The sequence below is a fragment of the Uloborus diversus genome, chromosome 6 (genome assembly GCF_026930045.1).
Source record: "Uloborus diversus isolate 005 chromosome 6, Udiv.v.3.1, whole genome shotgun sequence".
Taxonomy (NCBI): domain Eukaryota; kingdom Metazoa; phylum Arthropoda; class Arachnida; order Araneae; family Uloboridae; genus Uloborus; species Uloborus diversus.
The window spans coordinates 50,027,791-50,042,201 of NC_072736.1; the positions used below are offsets into that span (position 1 = coordinate 50,027,791).

Consider the following 14,411-nt stretch of genomic DNA (forward strand, 5'->3'; position numbering starts at 1 on the left):
TAAACGTGCCCCTTGTCAAAGGCAAGTTTACGCACCGACTTGGACTCAAAAATATTTTAACGGTTAAAAACATAAACTGAGCCACAACTGAATATACCAATTTTGACTCCTTTAACTGCTTCATATAACCGTAATATCTAAAATTTCCTAAGGTTAAACAAAAAAAAAAAATTCATTGAAAAAAATCCTCATAAAAGTGCCCCCGTTTAGCCTATAATAAAGAAATATGACGTGTGAAAACATAACCCCCATGGTTTAATCCAAACGATTAAGCAACACATTACAGAGAAAAAATAAGTTTAAATACATACACTGGCTTTACCATAAGGCACCAACTTAATATCAACGATATCTTCCATTTCCTGGAACATCGGGTACAATTGATGGGTGATAAACCTCATGCTGTCTGGACAGTCAGTTTCGTAATAGACGTCCAAGCTAACTTTTTTAGCATCTGCACTTGGAACATAGCGTCCATCAGACGATGTAGAAGCCAGCTTCAAGGGGTCTTCATCAACAGTTACCGGGAAATAAGCTCTTCTAAGAGTAGTTCTTGGTGAATAAGTATTGCTTGGTATTCTGTACATATAATATCTTTGTTGATAAACATTGTCATATTGTGCTATTGAGTGCTACAAAAAAATGGGGTTTGTTAAAAGCAGAAAGCATTTCCTAGTACAGTATTAAAAGCATAACATTTAACTTACTGGTACATCATAATTTTTTCTTTCTCTGTACAACTATTGGTACTTTTGAATTGTGCAATGCCAGTGGGCCTTTATGACTATAGAGGCCCCATAGAAGTTACAAAAATGCTCATAAATGTTTCACATCGTTTTGTAATAGACTAAGGAGGCTCCAAAAATGCATTGTGACGGATCAACAAACTTGTAAATCCGCCATTGCAGCTATAGACTAAAGTGTTATTTCCCTACTAATAGGTAGCCGCCTGATGACACATATATACTCACGTATATACTCACTAACTATAGATAACTATCATAGATGAAACATATCGTGTCCTCACTCTATTACGTATAACCGGTAGGTGACAGTGTGGATTTGTACTATCGGTAACCGGTTCCAGAAATACATTAATGTAATTTTTCTTTACTATCGGTAGCCGTCTTGCGACATACGTGTTATTTCCTTACTTTAGATAACCGACCTACAGTTGTTCTTTTCTATTACAAGTAACTTGCCAAATTTGGCAAAGATTCGACGTACAATGGATTTTTATAGGAATATACACACATACCCCCCCCCCCCCAATACCGTACAGCCATTTTTATCTGTATAAATTTCGAATATACAGCTCTGCAGGCTAAAAAAACGTTTTAAGCAATTGCAGAAAAAATAAAAAATTAATTATTTTTCAACAGGAGGAATAAACGAAGAAAAATGAGAAATCTGGTAAAGTTGTACTTTTACGTCTGCCAAAACTTTACATCACTGTAATAAAATATCATAATTGACAAACTTATAAGTTTTAATCTCATAAGAAAAACTTAGAATGACGTATAAAATATGAAGTTTTTTAATGATTATTTAAACTTTTCACTACATGTATAGGAAACAGTCGAATTTCGAAAAAAAATGTGTTATTGAAAATAATGTTGGATGATGTTTGGTATTTTAAAGAGAAAAAGAGATTGAAGTATTTTTTGTACATAAATTAACGACTAAGTTTATTTTGATATATTTCTTTTAAAAGTTTGCGTGCATGCATGTTCGTTTTAAATATTGGTCTAATTTGCTAATTTTAGGTCACGGATAAGCGCTTAACATTGCTTGGTGATGCGACATAACGTGACTTGAGGTCATTTTCATGCATCCGACCTTCCAAAGTATTTAATCGAGTAATGTTTATTTGGTAATAAACGAAAAACAAAATTTTGTCAACATTTTTCAATGAATATACTCTTTAAAGCGTTTGTACTTCAACACCTTGATTTTAAGAAGATTTTCTTCAAAACAATCCACAATTCAGACATGCTCCAAAAAGGTTACAGGACACAAGAATTACAATTCGTTTCAGACTTTGGTACTTTAAAACTGCGATCTTTAATTTACATTCAAATATTTTAATCAATTCTGGAGTTTGCCTGTGTATACTACATAATTCGTTGTTTATCCATATATCCTAAAAATATTGTTCAAAAATAAGATTTGCGCGTTGCTTAGAGTGGTGTAGTCGACGAGGGACTAAAGCAGACTGCGCCCTCTAATTTCTAATTTTAACAAAAGCGTGTCTCTACTTTTCTAACTTCAATGTCATATTAATTGAATAAAATATTGTTAAAATCTGCAAGTAAGGGTGCCTATCTTTTTGTCGAGGATTTCTCAAAAGACCAAGGAGAATAGGGTAAAAATGTCCCAAACCCGAAATTTTTAAGTGATGACAGGGTGTGGTTGAACAAGTGATGTAACAGAGTGTGGTACAGCTAAAACCATTTATTGGTCTATAACACATTCATAACTAAAAATATCTCACTAATAAATAAACTTAAACCAAACATTTGGCAGCTGATCAGGCATTACTTCCTCCATTAAAAAATTTCAGTTGTGTGTCTACATAGATAAGAATATAACTGAAAAAACATTACTGCACCATCGTGGTAATTTCCAAAACTGTGTTGATCTTCCCAGATGACACAATTTCGGTTCGAATGCTCATTTCTGAGTTGCTCAAATTTCTAAATAATTTTAATAATTGTACAGGGTTTCTACAAATGATTTTTCCAAACGCTATATATCCAAAAGTACTGCACCTACATTGATGAGGAATATATGAAAATAACCACAAACTCGTCAAGATTTGGAATTATGTTTACCAAATGGAAATACGAGTGCAGTATTTTTTTAATGGCGACAAAACAAGAGAAGCAATGTGTATGTGTGTGCTTGTGTGCCGTCTTGGTACCGTCCAGCATTGTTCTGGTAAAGTCATCACTACCACAAGCATTCTATCCTTGAGTTGTTCTACACTTTTGGTAGTGGGGTACATGATGGATAAAATCATTAATGAGCCTCCAAGAACTGTAGCAGAACTTTTACCGCTGCAGTTTGACTTATAAATTCTTCTTCTTTGAAAGTGTTCTCTACAAATATGATTCTCGAAAACACAATTGCAGCTAAGCTCCCTTCGATTTTATCATGGCACGTTTCTCCAAACTAATCTGAAGATATTCAGTAATCTTATGCAACACTAATTTGATAGTAAATAGCTCTTTTGATTTATAAAAAAAATTAATGTACTTTTTTTATGGTTAATTAAACTTATAACTGCTTCTCAACAATGATAATACTGTTATGCAAATAAAAAAAAACTATTTTCAGATTCCATGAATAAAGTTAGCAAATCTTTGCTCTAGATATATCAACAGCAATTAGCTAACAATCACACTCGACTTTAATTCCTCGTGAGTTATGCATAAATTACATTTAACCATTTCAACAAAAAAAAATATCTGATTTAACTATAAGAGGATTCACTACATAGCAAAGCTCTTAGCGTTTTACTCGTTCTTTTTAAAAATAGTTATAATCCAATACTAAACTAATAATTTGAATTATCCTGCTAGACCAAGTTTTTCAAGAACAAGTTTCGTCGCAATTTATTCAACGACTCTCATCAATCGGACAAAAACCCGTCTCCCGAGCCATCTCCAATGTCAATGCTTTCGAAAAACGATAACTCGTGAAAAGTGGCACGTGTTCTTTTTGTTTCCGTCGCACTCAAGCCATTTACGCGAATATTTTATGTCACTGCCGCTGAGCACGCAAGCGGGATTTGTCTCGTAACAAGTCGTTGAGGATGTTTCTTTATTGGTCCCAGTCGAGGCTTCCTAAGAGCTGGGGAAAAGAAAAAATGTATATTCTGGAGTATTTTTATGGTGCTTGCTAAGGGGGAAAATGACCTTGCTAAGATTTTTGGATTAGAGGAAATTTATGATTGGGTTATTGCCGAGGCAAGTTCGAAATGAAAAAATGTTATGGTGATAAAATGCTGAGAAAAATGAGATGTGATCTGTTCCCGGGCGATATCGCTGATTAACTCTTTTTAAAATATTTTTATTTGGATATGTTTTTTTAAGAAAGCTGTTTTTCGTGCATGTTTTTAACTTTATTTAAATAGAGCTACATTGTATTTTTTTTAAGAAGCATAAATAAGAAAAGATAATCTATCTTATTTCCACTCCAACTGGAATTTTAGGGAATTCTTAAGGAAGTAAATTGCTGAAAATGAATTCTCATATTGAATCGGACGTAATGTTATTTTTAGTCTAACCAGGATAAAAATTTCTTTATGCTGTTATCATTAAACGTGGAGGTTAAATCATGCAAAACTATACAATCTGACAGTGCAAAGAAGTTTTAACGCTTTGTTTAAAAAAAAACGGTAAATATTTTACAGAAACTGTTGCTGAGTTTCTTTTTTTCTTTTTTTTTAAACAGCCTTGGATAACTGCGATTTGTTTACAGTAAAATAGGAAAAACTTAATATGATAGGTTATCAACAGTTAGTATAAAAATGCAAGGATACAGGCCCGTCATTTAGGGATCAATTGTCCCCCATTTATTTTTGGGTTTGAAAAATTAAAGTTTCTTCATTTGTAGACGTTTTTGTTGTTTTCTGTTCTAATTTGCATCTTGTATGCACCCTTCGTTCCATCTCTCTGAAATAGATTCGAAATGACAAGCCTGGGAGCACAACCAAAGTTACTAAATATAAAGCAAAGATAGATGATATATGGAGCATATTAAATTTCAAATGATTTTGATGGCGAGGTGATTTTAAGATAAGGCGGAATTTCAAATGAGATGTTTTCGTAATTTAAGTGATTGAGAAGGTTCATCTAATTTTAACCCCAACATCATATTTCCTGTCATAAAAATTTAGCAAATTGATGTAGGAAAACTTCACTATTTTGTATTATTTGTTCATATAAATACAACTGCAACAGTAGCATGAGGGACATACATAATATATCCCTGTTAAATCATTTGTGTATAAAGACCAAAATTGGAAAATGTCGACTTTCGTCGATGTTTTTGGTATGCGAATGATGATATTCACCGGTTTGTGTCAACATTTACATGATTTTGTGTTAATATTTTTAATTAAAAACTCAGAACTTTTTCTCTCTTTAGACAATTTTTTTAAAAAATAATTTGGCGTATTTTGTTTTTCATAAGAGTGTTTAACTCTAATGTTTAAACAATAAGAGTTACCAGAATGAAAAATGAAAGCCATTTCTCTAATGTTTCTAAAATAACGCATCTGATTAAACGCTGTAAATATTCCCACATGTTTCAAGTTATTTGTGTCTGTTTAAAAACTGCTCCACACGTTCCGAATTAGAATGTGATATACGATATCAAGATCTAGTTCAGGTCAAATGATGCGCCATCAGTTGTTAGGGAAAAAAATCACAACAAATGAGTTTCGCTCTTTTGAATGCGAACGAGGTCAAAATATTTTTATTACGCAAGAGGTAGCAAAATCATCACCTCTATGTCTAAATATTTTGTTTTATCAAATCGCAAAATGCTAGTGTTTTCAGCAACCAAACGTTTCGTTGGAGGGACCGACAAGATACAATGTCAGTCTCAGTCCAGTCGGAAACAAGGGGTCTGTTTAAACTGTCGGAAACAAGGGGAGGGGCGTTTTAAAGATAAAAACATTATTTTACGTTAACAAAGTGGTGGATTAGTGAGAGCGCCTCCTAAGAACAGTGGGCCTTGAGTCGGGTTCCCTTTATCATTGCAGAGTTTATTAAAAAATTTTTAAAAAACACAGGTAATTGTCATTACTAATTGCTGCAAAACTCAATATAAATTTTAGTCTAACTAGGCTAGCTTTGATTTACAAAAAAAAAAAAATCGGCATTGTTGAATTTGCACTATTTCTCACCCCTTTCCTGGATAAGGGCTTGAGTATCTGTTTCTCGGTCTGGTAGAAAATATAACGCAAAACACCTCTTTCTCTTTGAACATTGAAAGACTAAAATCTAACTAAATCATAGTTAAAAAGAAAAAATCTCATCTACAACCATCTTAATCATATTTGAAAAATATTTTTCCAACTTATCTTATACATTATTTGAACTGTAGAAGAGTCAAATGAAAAATGAGAAAATAAGCTTCGTGCTACAATATGGTTAAAGTTACCAAATCCACTTAAATTAAGTACAAATTCTCAAGTAAGACGAGAGAGAGGTTACTTTTTTCTGGAGAATGTGTCCTTTATTTACGTTGGTTTTTCCATTTGAATCACATAGAAGAGTCAGTTGGTATAAATAAAAACATAATTTCAATTTCCAACTTTATAGCCTCCCCTTCCTTTTGATTGAATTTACCGATAAAATTTTATGCATTACATCAATCTCTGCAAGTAACAGCTAATGGACATTTTGACTATCTTAGCGAATGAAATCCTGTTTAGCTTTATCTCAAGGTATTTTTATTTACGTTACAAACCAGTGAGTAAATGTAAAATTATTTAATTTCCTATAAGGTTACAGTAGGCAGGTAAGTATAATATACAAAACCAATTTATAAGATTTAGAAGTGTTATACCCATTGAGAAGAGATAGAATGAAGGGAGGGAAGACTTTCATTCGTGAAGCTAAGGTCCCAAGTCACGCGATAGTTTCTAAAGCAAAGCATTGGAAGAAATTAGGTTTCTTTCCATAGGTTCATGCAAAACGTGTCAACCATTCATCGTTGTTGAGTCACGTGACTTGGAATCTTTGCCTCAGTTTTTGCTAAGCAAATAATTGGACTTGCTCCCCCCATTCATTAATTCCTGCTCTAAGGTCACAATAATAATCATACTGCTGCCCATAGGTCGCAAGTGACCAGTTGAAGCCTCCGATTGTAACCGGAATTTCTTTCAAAAGAAAAACCTTGTAAGGAATTAAACAGCGAGTTAAATTTATGTTAAACACACGCAAAATTCTAATTTACATCAAAATTAAATCTTCTATTAAAAGTAAAAAGAATAGCAAACTTTGCTGTTTACATTTACCCCAGAGTATGTGGTTAATATAAACGTCAAAAACATGAAGGAGCGCAAAAAGCCTAACTAAATGCCTTTACTACACTTCAATTACAAATAAAACTTAGTTTGCATCAGTAGGCCTGTTAGAGGAAAAAAATGTAAAATCACTTAACTTTCAAATTTCCATAATTACCTCCATCAGTTATTTAATCTATCAAGTGTGAGATACTTAAAACAAATTTTCATCAAAAAAGAAAGTTTTTTTTTTCTACATTTTTTGCAATACATCAGTCAAAGGCTATAAAATGGGATTTCATAAAATAAGAGAACAAAACGAAACTACATGTTTTTTTTTTTTTTTTTGCTGTAAAAAAAAAACCGAATAACTCACGTGCATATTTTATTTTTAAAAATTTAAACATAGCATAAAAAGTGCAAAATAACAAAAAATACGTTAACTTTGGAAAAAACAAATGTTTTCTTCTATTTTGCTGGAAATGATCTGAATAAGAAAATTGACAATACGTCTGCGGAAAAGAAAGACGCATAATATCTACCAGTACAAACCGCTCTGACAATATGCGTAATATTAATGCATCAGTTGGTGTAAATGGCCTGTGATGACTTTAGGTGTAATTCGCATGCTTATGAGTAACAAGAATGGCGTGGTTGTATCTCTGGCTGTTTTGTCTTGATGTAGTTCCTTATTCGGACAGCTTTTAAAGCGTTTCAGGTCTCTAATTACTCACAGCATAATGACGAATGTTAGATGCGTCGCGAGGCAAAAATTGGCATAATTTCCTTAAAATAAACACTTGGAAAAAATATAGCATATGTAAAGTTAATGCAAAGTATCCTGTTAACTTACAATATATAATATTATAATTACAATATACAAATATAGCATATATAAAGTTAAAGCAAAATTTCCTGTCAACTTACAAAGATACATTGCTCGTTCAAAACCATTTCTTTTTAAGATGTAGTTAAACATTTTGCATCGATGGTGGGGAAACATGGTCAGATAAGGAGAAAAACATAAAAAAAGAATGTTGCATGAATCTTAAATAGGTTTTTTTTAATAAATTTTTTTATTGGTATTAATCTTTACTAATAATAAAGCTGAAAGTATGTGTCTCTGGATGTCTGTTACGCGCATAGCGCCTAGACCGTTCAGCCGATTTTAATGAAATTTGGCAAAAAATTAGTTCATATCATAGGGTGAGCACTTCGAAGCAATTTTTCGAATATTCTATTCTGTTCTTTTTCTATTCCAATTTTAAGCTACCATTGGTGGATTTAATTCCTCTGCAGCAATGCTGAGTGAATTACCATAACATGGACGAGTAAATTACCATAACATGGACGAGTAAATTACCATAACATGGACGAGTAAATTACCATAACATGGACGATCAAATTAACAAAACATGAACGATCAAATTAACAAAACATGAACGATCAAATTAACAAAACATGAACGATCAAATTAACAAAACATGAACGATCAAATTAACATAGCATGGACAATCAAATTAGCATAGCATATTGGCAAGAAATTCATTACCTATTCATTGTAAATATACAGACGACCCAAATGACCTTTTTCATTTTCTACTACAGGCAAAGCCATGCGGGTAAAAATAACGTCGGTGATTCTTTTCTTGTTTTGAGCATTTTGAAATCTAAAACCAAATAGCTTTTTTATCTTAAAAAGAAATACCAATTGCAAACTTCCATTTCCGGGTTATTAAAAAATAGAATACAAATCATAAATCATCCCAATAAGTGAAGATGCTTTCTAAAGTTTCATCGATACGGAAACAATACCTCAAAACCTCAACATATCCCCTTCTTACATCCGCTCTTTCTTCGCCATCTTTCAAAATAACAACAAATATTCGGCATAAAACAAACACAGATTACAATCAAATTCTTATTGTGGTATTTATTCACAAGAATTATGAAAAGAATGCCCACACAAAGAAACTTATCTTCTATAGAGCCATTTCACACGTGGGTACGTCTTTTGCTCGAATCGTCACGGTTCTACTCAATCTCGTGTTAACGAATTGGTGACCTAAATCTTATATGACGGCCCTCACAATCCAAACCATAAAAAAATATTACGCTAAGGTCAAAAATGGCGTAATGTTACGTACTGTCTCGAAATGAAGGATTTAAACAAAGTCAAATCCGAGCGGGACAATGTTCCTTTTAGACTAGCTTACATACACTTTTCGCTTGTTCATTTATTTTGGAATGACTGAATAAGTAGTAAAAGTTCTGCAAAAATTTTATAAATTCTTAATTCTCAACTTACCGATTAATCAAACAAAAGCAAATTTTTTTATGCGAGAACAGAGAAATCAGTTTTATAACATTAAATTTCTTCCCTGTATCCTCATATATGTATTAGCCAATGATCAAGTAACGCTCCTGACGTCATCAACTATGAAACTCGCGCCACGGCAAGATAATTTGATAACATGTTTTGGTAATGTTTAACGTGCAGGAAAAGCTTTTATTGTGACGAGGCTGAACTCGATCCGGTAACTTAACTGTTTTACTGGTAAGACTGCATGTGTCATTTCAGGGAATGAAGAAACGAAAAGTGGTCAACAATGAACGCTATATCCACTGGAGTTTTAAGTTAATCCATTTGAATTAGGGTTAAAATTTCAAAATATCACCAAACAGGCAATTGCTTCGTTCAAATGTAGAAGCAGTTTTCACAAGTTATATCTTGGCGGACCATTTTCTAGTGAACAATATAAAAAGAAATTTATCACAAGTTATTCTTCTTGCGAGTTTTATCACATAGTTCAGATTGAAAATATAATGCAAAATTATGTTTCTTTATTCCATTCTCCGTAGTAAATATTTTCCGGTGTTGATCATCTTGGAGGATTATTGGAAGGCTAAGGCTTCAGTGCTGAATAAAAGAAAGCTCGGAAAACATCAGACAACTTGATGGAAGCTCGACAACAAGGCAGAACAACCAGTTAACTTTCATTTTTCACAGCAGCAACTACAATGCCGGGATCTACAGCATTTTTATCTTCAGCAAACGTTGCTTACTAGATCACTAGTTGGGCTATTTGAACTTGATATGGCTGAATGGAATAGTTTTTGCACAAAGGTTCATTAAAAATGTGCTGTTTTCCCAAAAGTTCTTAAGTACCCTGTATCGATTTCAAAACTTATTTCATATCGTCTTTTACTTATCATAGTTGCAAACTGTTAAAATAAATAAAACAAGTTGAAATTATCCTTACAAATAATTTATTATAAACGTTACGGCGCTAAACTTTGAAAGAATTCTTTTCATAATTGAAAATCCATATTTTCGTTGTAATCAAAACCGCCATATGTTAAACTGAAACTGAAGAGTAGGAATGCATACCATAGTTTTCCGAACACCCAAATACTGAATATTTTGTTAAAAATTCAACCGAATACTGGCCGAATACTGAATATGCGAATAAAGTATTTTAAACGAATTATATTTTATTGTATGCCAATCCAAAATAGAAAATGTGAACACATTTGTATCTTTTTTGAAATAAAAGTACACTTCCATTTTACATCCTAAATTTAACTACATTAAATATATTAATTTAAAATAAATAAAATAAATTGTTCTCCAAGCCAAAGCAAATAAATATAAAAACTGACTCATTTTATTTACATAAATCTGCAACTTTGCAAAAGATATTATAAATTGCAATTTTATCAAGTGAATTTTTGCCCATTCTCTTCAATAAGTGATAAATAATTTATCATAATTGAAAGGGAATAGTCAAGCTCAAAAATGTACAAATAATTTTTATTTTTTGTTTTTAGTCCAAAGGATAGTTGCTAAGGGCTTAATAAAATTATTACATTTAAAGTAGTTTTAAGTACTAATTTGAATTAATTTTGTACTACGGTAATCTACTATAACTTTCTTTCATTCTGCTAAAAAATGTGTTTGTTTACCATTCGCCAAATACTTAAATTTGATTACTAATCGGTCACCAAATATTAAGGTAATCGGCCAACTGAATATTCGGCTTTTCTGCAGAATGGGCAGTGTACCGAATATTAACCGAATATTCCTATTAAGAAAAATCTTTCCTTATGCGTAAAAATCAGTTTTGGCGGAAATTTCTATGGTTTTTTTTGCATTAATTTTTTTTAAAACATTAATTTTTTCTACTTTTTAAATTACGTAGATATTTTCTTATGTATCTCGTGTATGTGTGTGATTATTGATTTTTTTATGTATTTATTTTTTATGCATTTGATTACTTAATTTTTTATGTCTTTTTTTTATTTACCTATTTAGTTTTGATTTAATCGAAAAAAAGTGCCTTTTTAACATAACGAACTGTATTAAAGAATTTTGACAAAAGTGTAACATTTTTCATTAAATACATCTTCACAAGTAATAAAAATGTCTTCTTGCTATCATTTACTTTCCTTCTCCTACGCTGTGCATCTTTAAATTCGGGTGGAGTGGAGAAAAAAAATACTATCTCCACATCCATTCAAATCATATTCAATAAAATCAAAAATTTTCGGTAACACCTTACACCCTATATAGCAGTACAGTCGCACTCTAATGCACACATTGAAACCCAACACGGCGACCCTGTCTTAATATACGTTTAATAATAATTTTAGATTTTAATACATCGCATTTAAAACGATATTCTACGAAAAACGAAACTCGATTACGAGATATCTAAAATGTATCGTGATTACGATACATCTAAAATTTATCGTAATTTCAATTTTTAAAGTTTCACGGAAACTGATCCTTAAAATAGAAATATAAAATACGCGCTTTTGACTTTTTAGTCAAAATAATTTAAAAAACTGGATTTAATGCAAAAAATAGATTTTGTTAAAAGAAGGGAAAAACTCACTTGATCAACACGAGATTTTTTTTTTTTTTTTTGAATTATCTCAGATGTGCCATGCACGCACTAAAAGCTTGCAATGGCCTTGCATGCCATTTTGCCCCTTCTCCTAATTCAGGGGGTAACTATGCAAGAAAGGGAAGAAAATAGGCAATATAAAAATAAAAAAACAGATCCGATTCTTTTTGGTCACACCTTTATCCTTCACCTGTTCTCATCTCCCTTTCTCCCCTCCAAGTTTCAAGAACCAAATGTCGTATGGTTTATTTCAACTTTTAACAGATTTCTGACTTTCACAGTCGCATGCAACATTTAATTGGTTATACCAAGTCATTGTGATTTAATCAAATTTTATTAGCCCTACTGAACAAAAACATCGCATGGAAAAGAAAACCTTGGATATGACAGACTTATAGACAGTTTCCAATATTTTTTTACTGACGTCACTGCCAAATTTCGAAGCTATCTTCTATGAAGATGGTAAGCGAGATGAACGATAAGGCCTCGATTGTCGAAGAAGGGTCAAGAAGTTCAGCAACAACCGGTCGAACAAGCCAGCCTAGACAAATTAATAGCTGGGGATGGAATAATGTTTTAGTCGTCTTTTTTTTTTTCTTTCTTTTTTTGCTTTGTCGTTTCACAAATTAGTATGAAATAATAGAAGACCCAACACAAAGGCAGATTGGTTAAGATTAACAAAAAAAAAAAACTGTTCTTAAGTAGGGGAAATATATTTGACACCCTCAGAGACCACCCGCACCTACCAATTGCTTGGTTTGGTTAATCGGTTTTTAATGCTCAGATAAATCTGAGCAAGTGAGTCTCTGAAAAACTTTATTTAAACACATAAAAATACAGAAAAAATACATTATTATCTGTAAGTAGGGGAAATAGCTTTGTGCAAAAATTTTTCTTCTGGGCACCAAAGACGGGCGGAGATGGGTAAGAGACAGGGTTAAATTGACACTTTGGGACTTTTATGCTATCTTGCTTGGACTTTCGCACTGTCAAGTGCTTAATATTTTTAATGAATAAATATGCAGTTTCTATTCATGTCGAAAAACGTATGTAGAGTTTTCAGTTTAAAATAAATAAATAAATAAATATTATATATATATATATATATATATATATATATATATATATATATATATATATATATATATATATATATATTATATATATTAAAATCTTCAAGAAGCCAATATGAAAGATTATAACAATAAAATCATAAGGTGATATCAAATAACCTTGATCCAGAATTTTATTCTTTGAAAAATCTTTTTAAATAAGAATAAACAGCGTCTTGGAATATTTCCAAAACACACCAGACGTCATGAAATTATTTACCTGCAGCCGAAACTATTTACTGGTGTCACTCTAAGTGCTCGGTGAATAGCTGTTAGCTTTAATATCTGTTTATTTAGTGGAAATATTTAATCAGCTTTTTCCTAGTGCTTATTGCATGACAGTAAAAGCAAGAATACGGGGTATTTAGAATTAAGTTTATTTGTTTCTTATTTAGCATGACTTTCAATGGGACTCATTAAAAGTGTCCCCCCCCCCTCCTTTTTTAAGCTAGAGGTAATCCCGAATGGTTTTCCTCCATTTTACGCAACATTAATTGTGAAATCAGGTGCAAAAACTTCTTAATTTTAATAACCCGAATGAAAAGAATACTGGAATGATTTGTATGTGTTGCGGGTGTGATCGCCACACTCTCAACATCAACAAATCAATATGATTCTGAAATACATTTGTTTCCAGAAAGTTGATACTTTTCATTGTATCTTTGCTTATGTATAATGATTGCTTACATTAGAATATATAAAAATTAAATGCTAAAGTTTAAAATTTCCAGAATAAGGTGCAAATATTATGAGTAAAAATGTAAATCGATTGAGCAATCTATTATTATTTCTATTAATGCGTAAATACTAAGAGACCAGTGTGCAAATACCAAACAGATGAAAGTATACACAAACTGGGGAGAGGCCTTGATGAGATTAAAATCAAAATGTTAAAAAAAAAGAATTAATGCATAAATCGTTTTAGGTTTTTTTTTTGAGCAATCACGATTGCTTATTGTTCTCACTTGATCGTCTTGGTGTCCGTGCCTTTTTCAGCTTGGACCAGGGGCCTCGGCAGCACCACCGCCCACCGTCCTCTGCAGGCGCGGCTGCTCCGGTTCTGAGCACTGTTCCCCAGATTCTGCTTCTCCTGGTCGGTGGCGTCCATGTCCTACCTACACGCAAGCTAATACACACGCACACGCCTATGTGCATACACACAGGTCTATGAACACACACATCTGTACACGCGTAACCGCCCAAGATGAAGGGCAGGCTTGGGGGGACAGGAACCGTTTCTAGAAGCAATAACTCCAATGAGTAGGGTCTTGTCGCAACTCGTGATTGCGAAACACATAATTTGAATTCAAAATTTCCGAATTCAAATTATTTTTTTTTCGAGCAATCACGATTGCTTATTGTTCTCAC

The 14,411-nt window shown here is 32.4% G+C and overlaps 1 protein-coding gene across 1 annotated transcript in view; it reads right to left on the minus strand.

Moving 5' to 3' along the window:
• The window catches only part of LOC129223855 (gamma-interferon-inducible lysosomal thiol reductase-like), a 47,028-nt gene that overhangs the window by 18,112 nt on the left and 14,505 nt on the right, over positions 1 to 14,411 (minus strand). Inside the window, exon 2 of the mRNA XM_054858216.1 lies at positions 312 to 632. Within this exon, the coding sequence (XP_054714191.1) occupies positions 312 to 632 (321 nt within the window). The remainder of the gene's footprint in view (positions 1 to 311; positions 633 to 14,411) is intronic.